Raw genomic sequence first — 26,039 nt, forward strand, 5'->3', positions numbered from 1 at the left:
ACAGTCATGTTTAAGGGAAAACACGGGATAGGGCATCCGCTAACACATTCTCTGTGCCCTTTTTATGACGGATTTCCAAATTGAAGTCCTGCACCAGGAGGGACCACCTCATCAGCCTTTGGTTCGAGTTCCGCATCCGCATTAGGAATACCAAGGGATTGTGGTCGGTATAAACAATCACAGGCGAGGGACTGCCACCGACATACACCTCGAAATGCTGCAATGCAAACAGCAGTGAGAGGGCCTCTTTCTCAATCGTGCTGTACCCTCGCTGATGGACATTGAATTTCTTTGAGAAATAGCCGATTGGGTGATCCACACCATGATGGTCTTCCTGCAGCAATACGGCACCTGCCCCGTTTGCACTGGCGTCCACTTCCAACTTAAAAGGGCGTGCAAAATCAGGGGCGGCCAGCACTGGCGCACTGCACAGGAGAGTCTTAACAGCCCGGAACGCACTCTGACACGCAGAGGTCCACACAAAAGGTCTCAACACACTAGTGAGGCTAGTGAGAGGTGCGACCACGTCCGCGAAGTTTTGACAGAAACTCCGGTAGTAGCCCACCATGCCGAGGAAACGGCGAAGCTCACGCCTAGTCTGAGGGGCAGGAAAATCCAGTATGGCCTGGATTTTGGCCGAGATAGGGCGCACTTGCCCCTGACCCACCTGCTTTCCTAAGTACGTTACCATGGCTTTACCAAAATCACACTTGGCGAGGTTGAGGGTGAGGGATGCCCTTTCCAAGCGATGGAACACATCAGTGAGTGTCTCCATATGCTCTGACCAGGTGTCTGAATAGACGACAATGTCATCCAAATACACTTCACACTTGCAGACGCTGCCCAGCACGATATTCATGAGCCGTTGAAATGTGGCGGGAGCGTTGCGCAACCCGAAAGGCATGACAGTGTACTGGAGAAAATGGTCAGGAGTAACAAAAGCAGAGATTTCGGCCGCACGTGATGTTAGGGGAACTTGCCAATAGCCCTTTAACAAGTCCAGCTTGGTAACGAAGGTCGCAGAACCGACCCTATCAACACAATCCTCCATTCTGGGCAGAGGATAGGAGTCAGGCTTGGTCACACTGTTCACCTTCCGAAAATCTGTACAAAACCGTGGGGTCTTATCCGCTTTAGGCACTAGGAGACATGGGGAACTCCACGCACTAGAGCTAGGGACAGCAAGACAATTCTCCAACAGATAAGAGACTTCTGTCTGGAAAAGAGCACGCTTAGTGGGATTCACCCGGTAGGCATGCTGTTTGATTGGAGGATGGTCCCCCACATCGATATCATGCTCCAACACGGTGGTACAGGATGGAGTGTCCGAGAAAAGATTAGGATGATTTTCAATCAACCGACACACGTCATTTCGGACATCATCGTCTACCCCAGTTAAATGTGACCTTAAATCACGTAGGATTTCAGAATTCCTAAGTCGTGCGCAGCCCACAGCACAACCGAAAACCAAATCGTCACCTACTGGGTCATACCGAGTTTCGGAAACCGGCACCCCCACAGTCGCAACTGTTGACACACCACCAGCAAAGTAGGGCTTCATCATATTAATATGACACACACGGCACTTTTTCCTTCGCTCTGGGGTGTCGATGACATAATCCGTGTCACTCAATTTCGCCTGCACTGTATACGGACCACTGAACTTGGCCTGGAGGGAAGATCCAGGGACCGGTAAAAGTGTTAAAACTTTATCACCAACCTCAAATTTTCGCTGCACAGCCTTCACATCAAACTTCCTCTTCATCCTACCTTGTGTTGCACTGAGAGCATCCCGTGCAATTGCGCACGCTTTATGCAAACGCTCTCTGAAAGAGCTCACATAGTCTAACACATTTTCCTTAGGGGCAACAGTGTCGGACAGGAAGTTCTCCTTAAGCAATCGCAAGGGGCCACGCACTGTGTGACCGAACACCAGCTCAGCAGGGCTAAATCCTAACGACTCCTGCACACTTTCTCTCACTGCTAAAAGAAGCAGCGGCAACCCCTCATCCCACTCCTTTTGAGACTCAAGGCAAAATTTCCGCATCATCGATTTCAATGTCTGATGAAACCGCTCGAGCGCACCTTGCGACTCCGGATGATAGGCACTAGATTTCCGATGTTTAATGCCAAGTGACTGCAAAACCTGAGCAAAAATCCTAGACATGAAATTAGAGCCTTGGTCAGTTTGAACAGCTTTTGGTAAACCAAAAATAGAGAAAAAGTTCACCAATGCCTTAACAACTGGTTTAACCTTAAGGGTGCGCAACGGAATTGCCTCGGGAAAACGGGTAGCAACACACATCAGAGTCAAGAGGTACTGGTGACCCGATTTTGTTTTAGGGAGCGGACCAACGCAGTCGATGAGGATGTGTTCAAAAGGTTCCCCTAAAACTGGAATAGGGTGTAATGGAGCGGGTGGAATGACTTGGTTAGGCTTACCACTAATCTGACAGGTGTGACAAGAACGACAATACTGAGCAACGTCATTCTTCAATCCTGGCCAAAAGAAATGAATGAATGCGGTGATAGGTTTTCCTAATACCTAAATGTCCAGAAAAACTGTCATGGGCAAGACCAAGAACTTTGGGTCGGTACTGTTGAGGCACCAGAACCTGTTTAAACACATTCCAACCCAAATCACCAGCTGTAGGCGGATACCAAGTACGCATCAACACGTCATCCTCGACACTATAAACACGAGGGTACTGGTCGCTAGAGTTGGCAGCGGAAAAACAACTCACAAGAGTTGGGTCACTCTGCTGTGCCGAAACCAACTCCTTTTTGTTGATTTCCAAAGACAGTTGAGGTGTCACTGATGGGCTAATAGGCAGCATCGCCTCAGAGTCGCCCGTCAGTGGAACACGGGTTTCAGATTCAGACTCCGGCCCACCACCAGCACAGAGAAAAGAATCAGATAAATCCACGTCACCGTACTTGCGCCTATGCGCACGAGTTACCGCGCAAGCAGGAAAAACAGAGGAGGAATGCTCCTCAGCGACAGGGTTAGGTAATGAAATATCAGGCACCGGTATCTCAACCACTCTCGGGGTAGAAAACACTTTTCCGTTAGCCAAATCATTCCCCAGAATCATCGCAACTCCGGGCACTGGCAACTGGTCGCGCACGCCAACCGGTACCGAACCCGAAACGAGCGGCGATTGAAGAAACACATTGTGCAGTGGCACACGTAGTACATCCATTTTTACACCCCAGACAAGAGCATCCGAACCACAAAAAGAGTCATCAGAAAAAGGTAGAATACCCTTCAAAATAAGAGTCTGCGCGGCCCCAGTGTCACGCAGAATCATGATCGGCACCCGATCCTCCTCTTTTTCATTCAACGAAACAAACCCCTCCGACACAAAAGGGCGGTAGCTCTCATCAAAGCCTTCACTTCCCACTCCATTGCTAGGTGAAGTGGAAGCTGACTTTGAGTTCAAAGTCCTCTGCAAGTAGAATCTGCACAAAAGAGGAAAAACTTTAGTACTTGCAAAATGAAATATAGCTTTAACACAGAGATAAAAATGACAACATGAGCTATCAAATCGTTCACTTTCTACATTCACAATCTTTTTTTTTTTTTTACCGTGAACCTTTGAACCTGCTCACTTAGGATGATATTGAATCTAATTGTAATCTAATTGTATGGATGCCACATACAGCTGCTATCTGTCTGTACAATGCTGAGGCGAGATAGCACTATTAAATCAAGGGTTCTCCTGTCAGATTTCTTTTATACACAGTTTTTGATCGTTTTAAAATAAAAAAATAGAATAGAATAGAATAAATAGAATAAATAAAATGTATACAAACCAGTATGTTTTACACAGTAGTCTTTTTAAAATAAATCGACAAATGTCTAAGGCTGCATCGTACCACATGTGTGAATAAAAAGTGTGGACATTTCCTTATTAATTTAAACAAACATAACAGAGACAGCAAGGAAATGTGTCTTTGGTTGATTGTTTCTTTGTTGTAATGACACTTCCTGGCAATAAATCTTATACTAGCTATCACCAGCTTGGTAACACACACTGCTGTGGGATGGGTTCCCATTTGTCAACCAGCATTTGTAATAAGTCAGCCAGTGTGGTTGTATTGGTCACGGAAGACTGTACTTCCTGAGAATTCTCAGGAGGAATAACATCACACAGAGACTGCTGGTGTCCTTCTACAGAGCCACCATTGAGAGTGTTCTAACTTACTGCATATGCATCTGGTACACTAGCTGCACAGGGGCTCAGAGGAAAGCACTCCAAGGGATCATTAATACCGCCCAAAAGATCACTGGCTGCCCTCTCCCCACACTGGAAGTTCTACACAACGCCCACTGTTTTAAAAAGGCCCAAAACATCATAAAAGACACCTCACATCCTGGCCACTCCCTGTTCGAACTGTTGCCCTCAGGCAGACGGTACAGGGCAATCAGAGCAAGGACTAATAGACTCAAACACAGCTGTTATCCAACTGCAATAACACATCTGAATACTACAAAAAAATGTCCATCACGCCACTCTTGTGTTAATCTATGCACGGTCTGAAGCATGTGTGTGGGAATGTATGTGAATGTTTTACTGTTATATCTTATTAGTATTTTAAGTATTCTATCTATTTTATTTATTGAATTTTATTGTTTTATTTATATTTTGATATTGCTAGGGATGATGCAATGATCGGGGACCATTCTTAATTTCGTTGTTCTCATGACAATGACAATAAAGTTTCTGATTCTGATTCTGAAGATTCTCAGAGCTGATATACTAAACTTGCTGCTCTGAAGTCAAATACAAAAACATGGAAACACCGTTTAGATCACTGCACTAGAGGTTTGCTGCTGACAGCACTCATGGCACAGGTGTAACTGCACAGCATATAATAAGACGGAGAGTGCTCGAATGTCCTCTGCTCTGAATAAACCCTGAACACTGTTGGCAGCAACTCCAAAGCATGGTAAATGGCCTGTATTTATATAGCGCTTTACTAGTCCCTAAGGACCCCAAAGCGCTTTACATATCCAGTCATCCACCCATTCACACACACATTCACACACTGGCGATAGCAAGCTACATTGTAGCCACAGCCACCCTGGGGCGCACTGACAGAGGCGAGGCTGCCGGACACTGGCGCCACCGGGCCCTCTGACCACCACCAGTAGGCAACGGGTGAAGTGTCTTGCCCAAGGACACAACGACCGAGACTGTCCAAGCCGGGGCTCGAACCGGCAACCTTCCGATTACAAGGCGAACTCCCAACTCTTGAGCCACAATCGCCCTAAGCATGGCATAATGACACAACCAGCTTCATTGCCTTTAGGGCAATCAATTCTCTCAGTGCAAGCAAAGGTAACAAGCAATCTGCAGCCTTATCTATAAAGTACACAGCGCTCGAACTAAAAAAGTCTGTTTTAAATTATCATTTTTAAAGAGAAATTTTGACCCTCCAACCACCGTTAAATACTTACAGTCTTTATCTCATCTACTTTATGTCTAGAGAGAATGTTTTTTTTTTTAATTGCAGTTTCTGTTTTGCATTTCACTGGCGAGTGAAACCATGTTGTGACAGACACCAGCACAATGGTGCAGACCAGTGTAGCAATCGTAAAAAGTTGAGTGGATTTACCAGTCTTCACATTTCCTCATTCACGAGGTTTATCGTTGTTTCAGGTTGGTGGCTATAAATAAACCAGCCAACTAGTCTTACATTGTTGTGTTTGCCCAAAAGCTAATAAACAAAGAAGCAAAATTTTCTCTTCTCAGATGTTAAGCTTTCATGAAAAGGCGGCAACTTCCTGGCTTGACTTTGTTCCACACCCTGTCTGTGCTTCTCCATGCCACCAACTAGCTGCTATACTATGCTGGTAAAATTTTTAAAAAGACCCTGAGCCTCAACCCATGTTTTTATTTTTTTTTATTTGTGCCACTGTGAATCATTTCCTGAATGATCTATTAGGGTGTTGCATCTGTGTGGACAGTAATCCTCATTACTGTCGCTCATTTGGCACTGTCCGGTTTAACCCTCTCAGGCTCAAATTAAACTTTTTGTTGCTAATGCACAACCAAGTCCTTCAGTGGTACTTCTGAGTATAAAAAACCTCATAAAATATGTATGTGGGATAATCAGGTTGTTAGTTTTTAACTGTTGCAAATCGGCAACACCTGCCTTGAGAGGGTTAACAAGCATAAAACAACAAGGAAGTCATTTGGGAAAATAATCGAGTGAATTTCCTGAATTATTTTAAGCCATCACAAAGGCGAGGCTATTCTTCCTGCTAAACTTCTCAGAAGACACTTTGTTATTCAAAAGAATTACTTATTATTGAAGCTCTCCTAAAACGCATTGTGATTGTTTGAGTTCAAAGTCCTCTGCAAGTAGAATCTGCACAAAAGAGGAAAAACTTTAGTACTTGCAAAATGAAATATAGCTTTAACACAGAGATAAAAATGACAACATGAGCTATCAAATCGTTCACTTTCTACATTCACAATCTTTTTTTTTTTACTGTGAACCTTTGAACCTGCTCACTTAGGATGATATTGAATCTAATTGTAATCTAATTGTATGGATGCCACATACAGCTGCTATCTGTCTGTACAATGCTGAGGCGAGATAGCACTATTAAATCAAGGGTTCTCCTGTCAGATTTCTTTTATACACAGTTTTTGATCGTTTTAAAATTAAAAAAATAAAATAAAATAGAATAGAATAAATAAAATGTATACAAACCAGTATGTTTTACACAGTAGTCTTTTTAAAATAAATCGACAAATGTCTAAGGCTGCATCGTACCACATGTGTGAATAAAAATTGTGGACATTTCCTTATTAATTTAAACAAACATAACAGAGACAGCAAGGAAATGTGTCTTTGGTTGATTGTTTCTTTGTTGTAACGACACTTCCTGGCAATAAATCTTATACTACTGGAAACTCTGTTTATCTCCCTTTAAATGGTGCCAGAAAACTGCATTTGTGGGTCGAGCAGCAGACTTGAGCATCTGGGTTGTGGCCATGAAAAACTTGCCAAATCTTGCCAAACAGCATATTCTCCTACTGATTCCTGTTTGGTGTCGTTTATTGGATTGGATGATTGAAGTCTGAAGAAATAGAACATATTGGCAATTTAACACTTTATTCATTTAACAAACAGGGGCCTCAACATCATGTTAAGGCCAATAGTATAAGACCACCGGTCATGCTGGTCATCAGCTTGGTAACACACACTGCTGTGGGATGGGTTCCCATTTGTCAACCAGCATTTGTAATAAGTCAGCCAGTGTGGTTGTATTGGTCACGGAAGATTCTCAGAGCTGATATACTAAACTTGCTGCTCTGAAGTCAAATACAAAAACATGGAAACACCGTTTAGATCACTGCACTAGAGGTTTGCTGCTGACAGCACTCATGGCACAGGTGTAACTGCACAGCATATAATAAGACAGAGAGTGCTCGAATGTCCTCTGCTCTGAATAAACCCTGAACACTGTTGGCAGCAACTCCAAAGCATGGCATAATGACACAACCAGCTTCATTGCCTTTAGGGCAATCAATTCTCTCAGTGCAAGCAAAGGTAACAAGCAATCTGCAGCCTTATCTATAAAGTACACAGCGCTCGAACTAAAAAAGTCTGTTTTAAATTATCATTTTTAAAGAGAAATTTTGACCCTCCAACCACCGTTAAATACTTACAGTCTTTATCTCATCTACTTTATGTCTAGAGAGAATGTTTTTTTTTTTAATTGCAGTTTCTGTTTTGCATTTCACTGGCGAGTGAAACCATGTTGTGACAGACACCAGCACAATGGTGCAGACCAGTGTAGCAATCGTAAAAAGTTGAGTGGATTTACCAGTCTTCACATTTCCTCATTCACGAGGTTTATCGTTGTTTCAGGTTGGTGGCTATAAATAAACCAGCCAACTAGTCTTACATTGTTGTGTTTGCCCAAAAGCTAATAAACAAAGAAGCAAAATTTTCTCTTCTCGGATGTTAAGCTTTCAGGCTTAATGCATGCCTTTCAACACCTAATGACAAATTATGTTGAGGAATGCTTGGCTGCTGCAAGCAATGCATTGTTTGAAAATACCATATGTGTTTTATAAGAGCTGTCAGACATGATAGATCTGGGGCTTTCTTCCAAAAGAAGCCAGTTTCCATAACCTACGAGGTTCATAGTGCATTTTAGGACACTTTTGACCACATGCTTCACCTAATATGCTGTCACCTATCGACAAGATAAACAGTTGTGAGACATATTGTTGACATATCTGTTACTGGTAGAAAAATGAACACCATCACATCTCAGTTTCCAGGGAATATGATATGATAATGTCATGTTTTTGATGAATAGAATACCAAGGAAAGAGGAACTTCAGTTAAGGAAATAATACATCCGTCTATGCTGTCATATTGTAATTTTAGTCTCAGTGGTTTTGATGACTTTAACTGCCTTTACGATATTTAAAATACTAATTATTTCAAAATGTTAATACATTCGTTAACATTCATTAATATACAAATTATTGACTTTGTCAACAGGACTGCTACATACTGAGAGCTCACATTAGTCGAGTTAAGGATATATGGGTTTTATATTTGCAGGGTACATAAGCCCATGCCCCAACTTAAAGTTTAACAGCTAATCGAATCAAAATATTTCATGCACTGAAAAATCAACCCATAGTTTAAAAAAAAAAATTAAATAAATAAATCTTTAGAAATAAAATATCTGAATAGCTATGTAATTGCCAGCCTATCCAGATGAACTCTGGCGCAAAGGTGAACTTGTCATTTTGAAGTCTAAGGCCACGTGTCTCTCAGTTGTGTAACACATAACACACGGTGTGCAAATGTAAAGCGCTGGACCTGTTGAAACTTTGCCTGTGTTAAGCCAGCTGTTGCCCCATGCTACGGTCCCCACAGCTTCCTCTCTCACTGCGCATCAAAAGGCTCTGTGTTTGACAAAAAGGCCCATTCGAAACAGGAGTCAAGAACCCCATGAGATAAAACACACACCATGAAAAACATCCTCCCGCTGCACTGAAAAGGAAACTGTTTCTGTAGACAAAGCTCTGATTATTCGTTGCAGCTACATCCTACTACCCGTAAACAGTGCACACATACACTGATAAGATGCTCAGTTTTCAGATAGACGTATGAATATTTACTGCCCTGTAAACGTGCTGCATGATTCTCTGTATCACGCAGGAGCAAGTAAACTGTGCTGAGTTTAAGTGTCTAGCTGCAGTGAGAAGAATTTCAGATTGTTTTTCTGTTTCTCTTCCTCCTTCCTTCTCATCAAAGTCATCACCTACTGGAATCTTTAGGATTTTACAAGGTGATGTAATCAGTGCTGTTCCCATATGATACATAAGCTATTAACTGATTTATAAGCTATTAACAGCGATGAATTACATTGCATGAGAATGCTTTAGCTCGAGAAGGCATTGTTAAAGTGTAGTGTAGTATTACTGTAAGTACTTATCTACAGACAGTAAACCTGTGGGTGTGTCTTTGTTTAGTTTACTGTAACTAAATATATGAGGGCAGCGGCAAAGACAAACTGTTCTTTGTTGATTGAATTAAATGAAATAAAGCCTTAAAACTGATAGGAACCAGTGCTGGCTTCTACTGTAGTCTGCTGTAGTCATTTTACTTTAATTTTAGTGTTCAGTGTAACCTCCTTCTGTGTTCCATCAGGAAGGATATCTCTGTGTAAAACTCTGCCAAATTAAATAAGCAGAGAAGATGAAAGCATTTTTAAAAAATAATTTCAATGCTCACTGTCTTAAATATACATATATGTAAACATATATAGTCATAACTTGTAAAGATTTTTATATTTTTGCTGACATTACCCCAAAATAATTTGTTTAAAATCTTTTTTCCCCGCTTCCTGGACTTTCTTGTACTTCTACCACCATCTTTGCTTTTCGCTGCTTCACATCTCTCGTAGTTTCTCATTTTTTGAGTGCTGCGCCCCTCTCTCTTACAGTAACCCTGCTGCAGCTTCATGAGATGCCTTACATTTGAACTATTTTAGCAAGTTCTGGAAAGAAGTGTGGATAGATAAATCATTTTATTACAATTTTTAAACAAGTGTCTCTAGAGTGTGCAGCAGATTGCACTGCCTTGCCGTGAGTTTGCTTTAAAGAATAGGGAAAAAAGAAACATGACCTCATACTCTAAAAGTAATGCGACAATAACATAATTATAGCTCGTAATGCTGAATGACTATGTGGTGATATTTGTTATTGCATTACTGGTATTTGTGGTATAAATGACTGGCTACAAGGTGACCAACCTTATGGTTGAAAAAGACCATGGGTGGGGATTTAGTTGAAGAATGAGTTTATGTACACATTGAATAGGTGAGCAGAGAAGAATAAGTCTTAAATAAATTATCCTTCAGTTTTAGTTTATGTGTTGGATTTTTACTCCATCACTCCATTCTAAATATTTGCATCCTGTGCTTACTGTTATTTGAATGTTTAACTTCCTGTATTACTTCTGCTAAAATGACATCATGATCTGACCTGTTCTCAGGAATGTATCTCTAATCTTTGTTATGGTAACAAGTTTGCTGTACGTCAGTAGCTGTGATTCACAGAGCAGGTTTACTCACTGTTATTAGCTCATTTTGACCATCAAATGTTAGGTGACACAGGCCTTGAGTGGCTTACCACGTCTCATTGGCTATTCCCACAGACTCCAGGTCCCTGGTCACATTTAAATTCATTAGTTATATCCATAGTCATTATTTCTGTTAAATACTTCCGAGATTATCTTTTTCTACATTTTCTACCTGACCCAAACACAAATACTGTGTTTGGGTCAGGTAGAGCGGCTCATGTTTAGACTGATCAGTCCCAAAGTAAAATGCAGTTATTTTTCATCAGCCTTCACATATCATATTCTTGAGTGAAAATGGATCATATTTTAACCCTGGAGAACCCATGGGGTCATATTTGACCCCATGGGTTCTCCAGGGTTAAGACTTTATATGCACAAGCAGGCGACAGCAAAACCCACGTTAGGCCTTGGTTACAGGCCTTCATGTACTTAGCTGCATAAAGCTGATTTACAACTCTGTCTAGTGTACCTCTGCTGACACCTGGTGGCAATTATGAGTTACTACAAACGGCCTGATATTGAATTTACCGCGTAACGTATCCTAATGGAACAGCATCACATGAATAATTTTGTAAAACCTGTGTGGACTTTATTTGACTATATTTCATATCGTTTAAATACTTTGACGTTAATAGTAAAATGACAGTTTCGACAGAAACTTTGCTAAAGGGATGACTGCCCCTTTAAGAGCGGCGACCAGCTGCTCAGCGCCCAATCGCGGCGCGTAAACTGAACTTTGTTGTTGTCAGCAACTAAGAGCTAACTGTTAGCTAGCGTTAGCCGGACACCGAGCTAAAGAGGCGATATCTTGCACCCCATTCGTCCTAATAACGGAGGAAAGCACGGTAACATTTAGCTTGGACAGCTACGAACATAAACAAGTCGCTTCCATCAGGATTTCGCCTCCGATATCAACAAAAATGACATCTGCGCTGGTGAGTTTAACTTGCTGCTTGAGCCACTGAGATGAAGTTCGTTTCTTATTTGTGGTTTCCACAATGTGGCTTATTGGTTAAGAGTTAAAGGTCGATATATCTGTAGATTTATTACAATACATCATATATTTTTTATTTGATATGGACCCCTTTCTTTTTGCTGCTTGTTTTAGCTTTATTTAGAGCGAGAGCAGATTATAAATCAGGGTAATTTACTCTTAGTCTGGATTAAATGTCTGTGAAGTCGTAGCAAAGTGACTCATTACTCAGTCTGCTGAGTGTCCAATGTAATATATACATTTATACTAATGTAACAACCGCCCTGTGCAGTCATGACAACCACATATGTTATGTAAATGATACATTTGTGAAAGTTTAATGGTATCGTTTCACTCATTTGTCATGATCTAAATTGCCTTTGCAGATTAAATGCATCATTTTGCCGACAAAGTGACTAACAAGCAATTAATATGCCAACAATCTGATATTCTGTGTACGGTAATTACAGTATATTGAAGTTATAAGAAAAAGAAAAAACTATAGAGTAATTTATGCCACCATACACTCACCGTCCACTTTATTAGGTGCACCTCGCAAGTGCTGGGTTGAGCAGCCTTTTTGCCTTGAGACCTGCCTTAATTCTTTATGTGAAGCTGCGGTTTTGGTCCATATTGACATGATCGCTTCAGGCAGTTGCTGCAGACTTTTCGGCTGCACATCCATGATGAGAATCTCGTGCTCCACCACATCCCAAAGGTGCTCTTTTCGATTAAGATCTGAGTATGCCTATGTGCTTCAAGGCTCAACAAGTTGTGCATTCAGAGATGCTTGTAACCAGTGACAAACAAAGAAGAAAACAAGCTTATTTTAAGTTTGCATAAACTAAACCTCATTTTCAAGAAAGGTTGGTCAAAACCTCTCTTTGATGAACTCCAAGAGTAACTCATAAGACACTATGACAATATATATTCTGTGCAATACAGTCATGCACCATACACCACAGTATCTGGTAACTGAAGGGAAAAAATATACTCTTTAAAAGTCTTTCCCGTTCTTTCCTTGTGAGGTTGTTATTGTTAATATGAAGTAAGATAACTCACTTTATAATTTTCTTAAAAAGTAGTGAAGTGTGCCAGACTAGCAGGGAACTCCTACATCTTTTGATAAACAATATTTGCTGCCAGTGAATGGATCACACGTGGAACCAAAATGATAGATTTCAGTATCAGTATTTGCCCCCACTCCTAATTTGTAGCAGGTTATTAATGACATTTAACTTAATTCAAGTAACGATCCTGTTAGTCGTACAACTTAAAATCCCAAATAAAAAGTAAATGTGGGTTTACATAATATAATATAAAGATGCATTTAAGAAAACAGCATTAAATGAGGCATGATTACAGGGAATATCGCTAATAAGAGTCAGTTTTCTATTAAAAAATACAAATCAGCAAGAAACCAACTTCAGTAAGAGAATATTTTCTTTATTTACATATAGATGTTTGTAAAAAAAAAAGTGCAGTTTAGAAAAAAAATAGTACAGAATTCTACTAAAAGCAAGTGACTCAAATATGATCTATAACTGTTTCTACTTTCTGTCTTTCTGCCATTTCAAAATCTCAACACTCGACACCATATTTGTCAAAGTGTCTCGTGATGATGCCCAGCTCCAGCTCCACAGTCCCCATGGCTTCGGTGTGCAGTCTGTATCTGTCCGCCCCGCTGTAGATCAGGTCAGGGCTGAGGAGCTGGGGACCTCCGCCGACGAACATTTGCGCCAGCCGTTCTTGCCAGGAGCCCACGGGCCTCCAGGTCGCACAGCTTATTCGGTGATGTCCCGGACTAGAAGGGACGTGGCAGAAACCATAACCATAGAGTTGGCACCGTCCGAAAGAATCTTGATGCCACACCTCTAGGTGAATCTTCGGCCAGCCTTGCAGCCCTTTGGTCGCGTAGTGCAGATCGATCGGGTGGCTCCAGTACGCTATGTCTCCGATTTGGGGGCTATCCACCTGGGTCTGACCCTCCTTCAGCCCGGATAAAAGCCGCCATGCTTCTCCCGTATGAATTCCCCATTTGCAAAACAAAGTCTTTTCCGGGAAACCACTTGCACCAATGATCTGCCCTATAATGTGCAGCTCTGCCATGCCACACTGGTTCACTTTGACAAGAAAATGTGGCACGGAAAGTCCTGTTTTGTCTCTCCGATGTTAACGGCTAGCTTAGCGGCTAGCTAAACTAACAGCTAAACGTCTCCTTGGTAACCGCCTACCGTGATTTTCGACAAATCCCCTGAGTTAGACCTCGCAGGCACCACTTCCGGTACGAATGCCGTCCAACATTATGAAAACCCTAAGCTTCACCTTTATAAAATTGTTTGTCATTAGTGAATAATTAATTTTCACCAATTATAATATTGCCAGAATTATTCCTGAGCTATAATAAACGTGTGTGGTGAAAACGCGGTTGTGTCACGAATTTGGAACTACACCCTTACAGGTTTAACTCAGAGTTAAATTTGTCCTAATGGACCGAGTTGTTTCTGTCTTTCATGCATTGTTTACAAAAGTCCGTTCGTCGAAGACATAAAACACCTCTTCATATTAATACTTTTTAATTAACTCGTGACGAAGAATTGACTTTATTGCTCAATTTCTCTGAAGTTTAATCGGCGTTTGGAGTCTGTGAACAATTACACTGTGAAACAGCGCCAGTACGCGGCTGTACTGCGCTCAGACTCCACAGTTCACTACTACACTGAAAAAACAGTCTTATACTCCGTGGAGGACCTTTTACAGTATATAAAAGGTTTATGTATACAGTATTTTATTTTATATTTTAAATGAGAAATACAAATGATATTTTATGAAAAACCCAAGGTTGGGAGTAGTGTGAAATGTGACTGCACATTTGTAAAAAGAGGTATTGAACTTTGGAATAGTTGTTTAGGCATAATTAGTTTTAACTTTAGCCTAAACATATTCGACACATTGTCATATAAATGAACCAGATATGAAGAAATTAAATAAATTTAAACTTGCTACTTTTAGATCACATTGTACTCCTAGGAACATTTTATTTCATTTATTTGAAAACTTTCTTGAGTGGTAATTTGCCTTTACCACTTACAGAATATAGTTTTAGTTGCATTTCTGTACAAAATTGTTACATATAATTTTTGTTTTTATCTAGCTGATATACAAGTTAGTGTATTTCTCGCAAGGATCTTGCTGGCATTAGTGAAACGTTCTTTGAAATGGATTGAACATTGTTAGACTGAGATAGTGATTAAACTATGATATAGATATAACTCCCACTAGGTTTATATCTTGGACTCTCCACCATTTGACCTTAGAACTGAAGAAGCTTCTCGGATGAGAGGTGAAACGTCTTCAAGCAACTGAAAGAAGTCCAGACGCTTTTCTTTGCAAGCTCCTTTGACTACGATGACCTGGATGACTGAGAACCTTCACAGACATTAAACTATGAGAATGTAATCAAACTGTTTATCAAAGGGAAACTGTGATTTTTAAGACACTCAAGCCTAACACTGGCTGGTATAATGTTAGGTTGTAACCAGCTGTTCTTGTTTGGCTGGCTTGTTATTAACTGCCTTGAAATGCTAATGATAATAATAAGTAACTACAATGATATCTGGAATAAATAAGCATGTTTATGCACATTTTCACGTATTAGAGCGGTGACTTCCGTTCAGAAGATGAGGGTTGAGGTGAGGAGGGCTAGCATGACGTTTCAATGACCTCAATGACCCCAAAACGCATCAATTCGGTCACTTAATATGCTGAGCCTCAGAATGTGGTGTAACATCGGTTTGCATGCTTTTGTGTACATATTTGTCGACAGCTGTTTCTTGTAAAATCTTGTTGAAAACTTTCCCAGAATAGCAGAGGCAGCCATGGTAACATATTATTGGCCATGGGTTTTGCAATGAGATGTATCACACACAGTGGGTGCCTTTCACAGTAAACATTTTGACTAGCAGCACAAGTGTTACTACTAACATAAACACAGACTTGTTTCCATTCACGTGTCATACTAAGTCGTGACCGTGAACCTGTTCTAGGAGCCTAAAACCAAAACAGTGTATTTTTATTAATCTTTCTTTCTTTCTTTCTTTCTTTCTTTCTTTCTTTCTTTCTTTCTTTCTTTCTTTCTTTCTTTCTTTCTTTCTTTCTTTCTTTCTTTCTTTCTTTCTTTCTTTCTTTTTTTGTTTGGTGTGACATGTCTGAAAAATCAAAAGCTGAAAGAGCATTAATTGAGTGAACCCATACTTTACTTTGGTGTCATAGAAGTGCCTTGTGTATTCTAAACCTTACGTGTGTAGTTGGGATGCTGTTAGCGATTTTATGGAGAGTTAGAAACTTACTCTGTGTTATTTTCCCACAGACTTAAGAGAGTAAAAAAAGAATAACTGCGCAAAATCAGAGGACCTCATTATTTTAGCTACAAATCATAACTATGGGGTTCTTTGCTCATGTTTCCAGGCCAGTTTTAGTCACATCATACACCCACATAGTCGTGATGAGGAAGAAATAGCACTTCTTCAGTGATAAGCTCTTAGTAAATAGTACCAAATTTTCTGTTTCCCAGATGTCTAACTTATTGCTTATTATTGTAGCTTTTGTAGTCATGAGGACATTTTAACATTTTGACATGACTCTCTGTTTGCTCCCATAGTCTGATCCAACCCTAGAAAGACATTTCAAGGGTCACAGGGACACCGTAACAAGTGTGGACTTCAGCTGCAACATGAAACAAATTGGTAATGATCTGTTTGCCTTCAGATGTAACTGTTTGCTGTTGCCTTTGTCTTTTCCTTTTTGGAAATACATGATGTTCTCACTCACACCTGTGCTTCATCCTCTCCTAGCCACAGGCTCCATGGATTCCTGTGTGATGATCTGGAACATGAAACCTCAGATGCGAGCGTATCGTTTTGATGGACACAAAGACGCCGTCCTTTCCGTCCACTTTTCCCCATCAGGCCATCTGGTGGCCTCTGCCTCCAGAGACAAGACTGTACGTCTTTGGGTGCCAAGCATGTAGGTGTTAAAGTAAAATCTTTCTGTCTTTTCTGTTCTTTATTCCACCACAGATTTACTACAGAGGACAATGATGGTGACTCATAAAGAGCAGCAACTACTGAATATTGTTTGTCTCCTTCTGCCAGCATGGAGGAAGACACACATTGCTGAACACCTTCTGGGTTTTGCTTGTTTGTTTTAAACTTAAGTAATGTCTTGTGTCCATACAGGAAGGCTGAGTCAACAGTATTCAGGGCTCACACTGCCACTGTGCGCAGTGTTAACTTTTCTGGTGACGGACAGACTCTGGTCACGGCCTCTGATGACAAGACAATTAAAGTGTGGACAACACACAGGCAAAAGTTCCTCTTCTCTCTCAACCAGCACATCAACTGGGTCCGCTGTGCCAAGTATGAGACACACATTTAACACGATACAATGCATCATATTAGGACATTTTGATAGATTTACACTTCAGGCATCACATTATGACCTTTGACAGATAAAGAGAATTACACTGATCATTTCCAAAATGCATCTTTTTTGGGCTGTTCCTGGTCAGTATCTAACAATAATAATCCAAAAAAAGGAAGTTTCATCTTCCCCAGATCCCAATCCAATCCAATATCTGGTGGATATACTGGACAATAAGTTCCATAAATGGCCTAACCTTGCATCTTACAAGAATTAAAGGTTCTGTTGCTAACATATTGGTGCCAGATACCATAGCACACCTTCAAAGGTGTGATGGAGTCCATGGCTCAATAGGCCTGGCCTGTTTTGGCAGCAAAAGGGGGGACCAACTCATTATTAAATCTATTTCCAATTATCTTTTGACCTGCCACCTTCATTGAATCGTTTGTCTGACTGCTTGAAAGAGGTCACAGAGTGGCTGTCTGCCAATTCTCTCATTTTAAATGAGAAGAAAACTGAGATTATGGTGTTTGATAGCAGAGGTGTGGACTCGAGTCACATGACTTGGACTCGAGTCAGACTCGAGTCATTAATTTTATGACTTTAGACTTGACTTGAAAAAATGTTCTAAGACTTGTGACTTGACTTGGACTTTTACACCAATGACTTGGGACTTGAATTGGACTTGAACCGGTTTACTTGAAAAGACTTGATATTTTACCCCAAATATAAAATTTAACATGCATATTATATAGAGATTGAAAATGTGACGTCATTCACGGGTAGAACCGCAAAGGATTCTGGGAACTCGTGGCAAGCGGTACTAGCGCACGCAGGCTTTCAATTAAAATCAGTTACACAGCGATAAAAAGAAACACAAAAATGGCAAGAAGCTGTTGTATCATTAACTGCAATAGCCGGTCGCATGACAGCCACGGGAAGCCGACGGGTAAAGAGATCGGTTGTTATCGGATTACGTCGTTGAAGAGAAATTGTTCAGCCATGTTTCCGAAGTAACAAAGACGCGACTGGATTGCAGCCATTCTAAGACCAAATATAACGTCCCAGAACACTCCAGCTCACAGGTTAGTCTGCTCCAAGCATTTACACGAAGGTCAGTGTTTTTTAGTAGTTAATACGTCATTTTCATAACATAATTAGTGATATAGGTTACAAGCAAGTCTGGCGCTGAACAGAAATTGTCGCACTATGCTCCTTTATTTATTGTGCATAAATAGTGAATTGTCCTGACACAATATTGCGTTTCGCTTCTGTTATTATGGTACATTGACAAAAACATATACTTTTATTCACAGGATAAAACAGTTGTTTTGTATCACTAATTGCCCAGTACGATTACAGCATACAATATTATTGTCACTGCTACATTTCTGTGATGGGTACCAGAAATTATTTCCACTACTAATTAATTACCGTTGAGCTCAAAGGTCCTATTAATAAACGGTTAACGAATGTGTATTTATGACGACAATTTGTGAGACTGGTAAACTTATGATACGTACGATGGTCTTTCGTTCTACACGGTGCATTTCAAGGTCCTGTACCCATCCGTCGGTAAACTGTACCTGGGCTTGTTGCAGTGACCTGAAGTTACTAAACTTCATGAGTGTGTGCACTCACTCCAAGAACCGTATAATTATAAATATGCATATAAATATGCTACGATGAGATAGCTGACTTCATCTAACTAGCAAATGTTTTCCAGGCTACGTTGGTGATACAGTTTTTTTTTAATGTGTATGATATTTTTGTCATGCGATTTTAAAGCCGGTCCTACAACCGCATCCAAGAATAACATGCAGCTTATCTCAGAACTGTCGGTGAAAATTATTCTTGGAGCTAAGTTTAATTGAGCTGCATTTTAAAGAGGTGCAATTTCACAATTTGTGTATATTTTCTAAGTTCACTATTTTGTCATGTGTTGAGAAAAACACGGATTTTAAAATTACATGGTCTAATATTTACATTTAGCATAACTGCAACATTCTTTTTTCGTTTTTTTTTTTTTTAAAGACTCGAAAGGACTTGAAATTCAAAGTTTCAGACTTGTGACTTGACTCGGACTTTTACACCAGTGACTTGAGACTCGACTCTGACTTGCCTGACATTACTTGAGACTTGACTTGAGACTTGAGGATAAAGACTTGAGACTTACTTGAGACTTGCAAAACAATGACTTGGTCCCACCTCTGTTTGATAGTCACCGACCTCCTCAGTCTCTATACTCCCGGCTGTTCTTTACGATCATCTGGTCAGTTACCTCTGGCCCAGCCCAGGCACCGTCTGAAGACTAGGGGTGATCGTGCCTTTGCCTCTGTAGCACCAAACCTCTGGAATAGTCTTCCTGCTACTGTTCATCCCTCTGACTCCATTCAATCTTTTAAAGCACACTTGAAAACGTACCTATTCGACCTGGCTTTTCCAACTCACTAATTCTCACTGCTCATTAATTGCTCGCTACTCATTTCTCTGGATAATCATGATTTCTCTCTATCTCTACTTACTTGCTTTTGTTTGTTCTCTATTTTAGCTTGTTTTAATGACTTACAGTTCAGTGTAATCATTTACTGTTTATTCCTTACTGTGAAGCACTTTGATGTACCCCCTGGTTTTAAATGTGCTATATAAAAAAAATCGTATTGTATTGTATTGTATTAGGCAGGTGGTCATAATTTTATTCCTGATGCCTGGTGTATAGCTGACCTTTTCCATTACACCATGCATTTTTGAACATATTTTATACAGATTGAGCATTAATCATTTACATTTATTTTTTTATATTATTATTGCAGGTTTTCTCCAGACGATCGCTTGATTGTGTCATCCAGTGATGATAAGACCATAAAGCTGTGGGACAAAAACAGCAGAGAGTGCATTCATTCTTTCTATGAACATGCAGGGTGAGCACTTGCGAGCACCTGAATGATGAATAGGAGGAGCTAGGAGTATTTATTTATTTTTGTCAGTTTTCTGCTGGTGTTCTGGTAAGGTCAGAAAAAATCCTTACAAGTGTACTGATGCAACGGCAGTAAATGCTGGAAAAAATCTGACAGAATCAATCCCCTAACCATTTGTTATCCTGTTCAAATGTTTATGACGAAGGCACTGAACACCTGTTCAGTCATTACACATGTGCCCTATTCCCTTGTACATTGTGCAGTCTGTTATACTGAAACACTTTAATGAGACATTGGCTGTGTGAGTCTTTGATACATTTAATATCCTGTTTTACATCTTTCTTCTTACTTCTTTTTAACTTTATTGTGTTTTATTTAGAGTCTGACATACTGAGCTCCTTTCTTTTCTGTAGTTTTAGCTTATTGTGTTGAGATGATAATAAGATGAGCTACACTTTATCCCATATCGTTTCTTACAGCAGCTGAAACACTAGAGATAATAATACCATTAATGTAAAATGCCTCTCTTCCAAGTAAAAAGCATTGTTATAGAGGATGATGGCATGAGGTATAAAAGACTTCCTGTATCCTTGTGGCAGCAGAGTCTGTTAGAGAATAAACTTTATGCCTGCCTGTAGGAAGTGATGCAGAGGGTGGTCAGGATTAGCATCAACATCCTGTCCCACGATAGACTCAGGTCAACCACCATCTATCGTTTTTTTTCTCGACCTCTCAACAAAATCATCTGCTAGTGCTCCTCAGAGAATCCAATCATCAGAGTATTTCTATAGGTGTCATGACCCACAGTTGTACTGAAAGTCTAAGCAGTTTAAGGTGAACAGGAATGGAGACATCCCAATCACAGCTTAATTTATTTTGGTGCTGTATGCCACTGCATAAGATAAAAAAATGAAATTGGGGGAAAAAGGGTCCAGAGAAAGCTGTATATATTTTTTTAAGTTCCCAACATTTAGAATAAGAAATTTCACAAAAGCCTTCATGTGTCTTAAAGTGTTTTAAAATAGTTAACTTTCTCACTATAAACCTTAAATCATTAACCCTTTCCACCAATGACTAAAGCTTTTGTGTTGTTTGAATTGACCTTCTGGGTTATTCCAGGATTTCAAATCTTTTAAATCACTGTTTCTCCTTTACTTTGCCTTACTTTGTTTTTTTTTCTCTTCTCAAAAGTTATGCAAACTATGTGGACTTTCATCCCAGTGGAACATGTATTGCTGCAGCTAGTACTGACAACTCTGTCAAGGTGTGGGACATCAGATCACATAAGATGCTACAGCACTACCAAGGTAAAGACACATCGATAATATTTAAAACCGTAATCGTTCTTTCTGGTCTTTTTAAGGAGTGAAACCAGAGTTTACACTCAAGTGTGACATTTTTTAGCTTCATAGCAACACAGTTATTTTCATTAATTAGTCACAACCACATCAATTCTAAAGACATACTTAAATATTTAAAGAATCACTGAATGCTTTATCACTCTCAGTTTAGTCACTCCTGATGCCTTATATAGAGCTTTATTCTGAAACACCAGTTCATCATATGCTGAGTCAGTCCCATAGAAACAACAAAAGCCACAGTTTTTGTTTGTTTTAATGTATGGTACTTTTGGCCAAAGTTTAGACATCTGCTCTCAGAAATTGCAGTACAGCCAAAGTACCTTTGAATCATTATGTTAAAGAGAAATTACTGAAATCGCACACAGGGAAATTTATATTAATGGCAAGGAATGTTATTGATCTTTTGCATATTCATTAAACTTAATGTTGATGACTTTTTATCAGTCTTGCATTCAGGCTGGTTGCTCTAATTGCCTCCCTTAAATGGATTTCAGTTGTTAGGTCTAATAATGGATAATTACATATGTCTGAGGAGATTTGGTATGAAGATAGAAGCTTCTCCTCCTCCTCTTTCATTTTTTTTCTGGCCCTACTTTCCATACTGGAGTTATTTTGTCATTTTGCTAACTTAAAGTGTAAAAATGGGAGTGGCTAGTGTTAGACACACATGGGACTGAATAATGTTTTTAGACATCAAATGATTAATGAATAGTTTTTGGTCCTGATTAGAAAACCTTTAATGAAAAATTGTTTAGGGGTTTGTATGAATAAGCCAAAATCAATAGCAGTAACATAGCAAGTGGCAGTGGCACATTGGTATATTTATGTTAACCATCTGTGCACATTATTTGGTAATTTATTGAACTGGTTTGTTTCCATGAGGCAGAGCCATACTATACAAACACCCACTGCTCTGTGCTCTTTCATAGCTATTCAGCATCTTTTCCCAGCTTGTGGTATCAGGATGCCTGCAAGTGTGTTGTAGCCTCTGTAAGCCAGGAGAGGGACCTATTGCTTGCTAATTTGTCAGCTGCTGATTCATGTATGGCGGGATTGTTTAAGTCTAGGGAGGTCACGATTAGTTCTTTGTTCTTAAGGCAACTTGATGTATTAGTGTGTGGTAATAAAAAGCTGGTGTTAAGCCGTTCTCAGTTAAGCAGGATTTGCAGCAGTGTGATGTGCAGCAGCACTACACTTCAATGGCAGCTAATTTAGTCCTTTGAGGTAAAAGTGCCTTTAAGCAAGAATTTCTCATTTTCACAGCTCAAAGCTGTGCTTGTGTTGCTTTAAAACATCTGAATCGGGGAGGGGGGGCGCTCCTGTAGCTCATCTGTTGAGCGCAAGCTGAGTCCCTACTGCAATTGTCATCCTCTCTTTCTCTCTCCCTCTGACTGTTGCTGTATAATAAAGGCAAAAATGCCAAAAATAAATCTAAAAATAAATATATTATTTCATTAACTGAGCATGTGACTTCCTGTAAAGCTATAGCTAGAAAAAACGAATCAATAAACGTATAAAATATGAAGGATTAAGTATGAGCAGGCATGTAATCTCATTGTATTTTGTATCTGGCAGTTGTGATGTATCTTAATCTGTTCAGTCATTTATTTATTTATTATTTGGACAGCAGCTGGTCACTAAAGGGTGTCACCTGTTCTTCTTTATAATGTATATATAATTGAAATCTCATAAATGCATCAGAGTCCAAGTAAACTAGTAAATATTGCTCATTTATATTATTTGAAGAGAATAAATAAACAATTAAGTTGTCATAATCATAAAAGCAATTTTTAAGCATAAATGCCAAATATTTAATGGCTCTGTATTCAAGGTTGTTGAAGTAATATTGAATAATTTAACGTTTTCATTTGCTGGTGTGTTGACATTTGGTGAGATCACCTTGCCTTCTCAGTGACCAGTCTACTTCCTGGAATAGTCCTGTATAGTGTTAGCTACTCAGCCCCAAAGATTTGATCTGACAAGAACCAGTCATCCATCCACCCGCCACCAACATGCCCATTAGAGCAGAGAAGGCCAGATGAATAGGAACGATGGTGCGCGCTTGGGGTTATATTATTTTTTTTATTTTTTTTTGCTGAACATCAGTCAGCACTGACCCTCTTTATCAGTACTGCACTGAAGACCGCCTGCACGCAAGCCTTGTCTTTCTCTTCTTCTTTTTCTTGCTGTCTGTGATTCTGACACATTCATCATGACAGATGTAAAGTAGCAAAAACACCGACCTAACAGTCAAATTTGCTCACTTTTGAAGTAGAATTATAGTAGAATATATATATATTATTATTATTATTAGGGGTGCAACGATACACAAAATTCACGGTTCGGTTCGATACTTTGGTGTCACGGTTCGATATTTTTTCGATACAAAAAAAATGTTCATGCCTTTTTAATTTGTCATTTATTAAAATTATAAATATATATTTTAACTCAAAAGTACAGTTTTTAAATTTAATGTTGCTGAAACAAAAGTAATTAAAAAAATAAATATATCTCAGGGCTCTCAATATTTCAAAATCCCTGGTAGCCCTTCGGGCAGGGACTCTTCAGTTTTTGGTAGCCCAAAATAAATGTAAGTAGCCCGAATAAAAAAAGAGAGCAATTTTTTGATTGATGTTTTGTTTCCTGTTTTGTTTCCTTTACAATATTATACATTAAAGTATAATATTGTAAAGGAAACAAAACATTAATCAAAACATTGTTGAAAAACAAATTACAACATTGTATAAAAATTACAATCATCAACTCAAATACTTGGTTCTAATTGAACAGAAATTTCTATGAACTTGTAAGAACTGTGTAGGACATGAATCAGTCTGGGTCAGATCCTGAATTTGAAATTTCCACTGAAGTCACGGGTGAGAGGCAAGTGGAACCAAGATCTAGGCCATTTGCTTTTTGAAGTTTGCAAAGACGGCTAAATTTTGCCAGTGGTAGTTCACTCTTTGCAACATAGTACGCTGTTCTAAACAGATTTTTCAGGTTTATTTTTAGTATGTTATTTGCAATTGGTGTTTGTTCTGGGAAAGATATTGCAGACTGAGCAATAATGCGTTTCTTGCATTTCTCATGGGTTCTAATGGGGGCCTTTCTTAAAATGACTGGTCCCAGTAACAAAGGCACTTGTCGACTCAGAAATCGAGAGAAAACCAACAACACACCCGGCAGAACATTATGTTATTTACACGGGTGCACATAAGTGGTCCGCATGTGCGCATTCGCTGTCAAAATAAAAGACGCGCACCAGATAAGAAGTTGCAACGCGCGTTTGCGTCCATATAAAAAGCACTGTTTTTGTCCGCTAGAGTGGGATTTTCACGGCACATTCCGCACCACATCTCTGTGCGTTCATCATTTGTTTGAAGCCAGCTCACCCCCTGCAACCACTTTTCCGAGAATACGCGCTTCTTTTGTGGTTCGGACTCCTTCTGACATTTGTTTGGAGGTAGAGGAACACCAACTAATTGCTTAAAGGAGCTTCTTCGACATCTTTAAGAGTTTTAAACAAATGTCTGTCCTCCTCCAGAAAATCTTATGTATGCAAACACGCGTTGCAACTTCATATCTTGTGCGCGTTTTTTTTTGTTTTTATTTTGACAGCGAATGCGCACCTGCGGACCACTTATGTGCAGCCCCGGTTATATAGCTCATCATATTGCAGCCACAGAAATTCTTTTGTCCATGAAACCATAAAGCTGCACTTTCTTTTTGCCTTATAGTCTGATTTGTCATAACTTTTCCGTTTTGTGGTAAGCTTTTCTTTGGCTGTCACTTCTTCACCCTGACCTGTCTTATTTGGCTCAGCAGAACTAAAATATACATCCTGCTGCTTTTACACACACACACACATAACGGTCAGCGATTCTCTGCGCGATCAACCTCTCACATGTTTAAGCTTGCTGCGGGAGATTTCACTTGTCATGTTTGCATAGTAAGCTAACGATTGATAAGACGATGTCAGAGGAATTGGTGCGCAAATTATCATCACTCACCAATCAGTGCTGTCGCTCTCTATACACAGTTCGCACGATTGCAAAGTGAAAGCAAAAAAACAAGCGCAAATTCAAACGCGACTTCAATATGTCACATATTGACAGTGGCTCACCGATGCCAATGACATAATTACCCAGCTACATTTCCGAAAGAATGCAAAAGCATTGACATATATTTTTCCTTCCTACAATAGCCGGACGGGCAGGGCAGAGATAGATTTTGGTAGCCCGACTGGAAAAATCGCTAGCCCCAGGACGTCGGGCTAGCGATTTTGAAAGCCCTGTATCTGATTGAGGAATCACTCATCTTTGGAAAAGAGAGTTTATTACAGAGAAATGGCTCTTTCCAAAATAAAAGCTATACTATACACTTCTTCTGGGCTATATTCTCAGCAGCATAGCGGGTCAGGGCTGTTCGGGGTTCTGTTTGTACAGTTATGTTTTGTTTATGTTGCCATAGTGACGGGTGACGCCCTCTCGCTGCGACGGTGTGTCCTTCCGGGGTCAGAGGGCGCTCTGTGTGTTGTTGTTGCTGTGCGGTTGCCGCGCTGAGCAGTTAGCTAGCGGCAGTGTTCTTCTGCAGATGTCAATAAACGGCTGTGCTCCCTGGCTAGCTCACGGGAAGCAAGACCAAACGACACCTCCGTCTCCTCGTTGTCATCGCCCACATTGGTGTCAGAAGTGGGATGATGGTGGCACCCCATGTTCTGACCCGAGTGACTTTTCC

The 26,039-nt window shown here is 40.0% G+C and overlaps 2 protein-coding genes across 2 annotated transcripts in view; one reads left to right on the forward strand and one right to left on the reverse strand.

Annotated features, from left to right (window-relative positions):
* Positions 1-11,257: 11,257 nt before the first annotated feature.
* poc1a (POC1 centriolar protein A) overlaps positions 11,258-26,039 on the forward strand; it is a 56,289-nt gene continuing 41,507 nt past the window's right edge. The window contains exons 1-6 of the mRNA XM_080892060.1: positions 11,258-11,564; positions 16,263-16,347; positions 16,456-16,627; positions 16,840-17,019; positions 19,837-19,944; positions 21,133-21,248. Of these exons, the coding sequence (XP_080748186.1) occupies positions 11,550-11,564; positions 16,263-16,347; positions 16,456-16,627; positions 16,840-17,019; positions 19,837-19,944; positions 21,133-21,248 (676 nt within the window). The 5' untranslated portion in view covers positions 11,258-11,549. The remainder of the gene's footprint in view (positions 11,565-16,262; positions 16,348-16,455; positions 16,628-16,839; positions 17,020-19,836; positions 19,945-21,132; positions 21,249-26,039) is intronic.
* b9d2 (B9 domain containing 2) lies at positions 13,028-13,844 on the reverse strand. Its single transcript, XM_080891439.1, has one exon. The coding sequence runs from the start codon at positions 13,709-13,711 to the stop codon at positions 13,184-13,186; it is 528 nt and encodes a 175-aa protein (XP_080747565.1). The 5' UTR covers positions 13,712-13,844; the 3' UTR covers positions 13,028-13,183.

Source organism: Rhamphochromis sp. 'chilingali' (assembly GCF_963969265.1).
Source record: "Rhamphochromis sp. 'chilingali' genome assembly, chromosome: 9".
NCBI lineage: Eukaryota > Metazoa > Chordata > Actinopteri > Cichliformes > Cichlidae > Rhamphochromis > Rhamphochromis sp. 'chilingali'.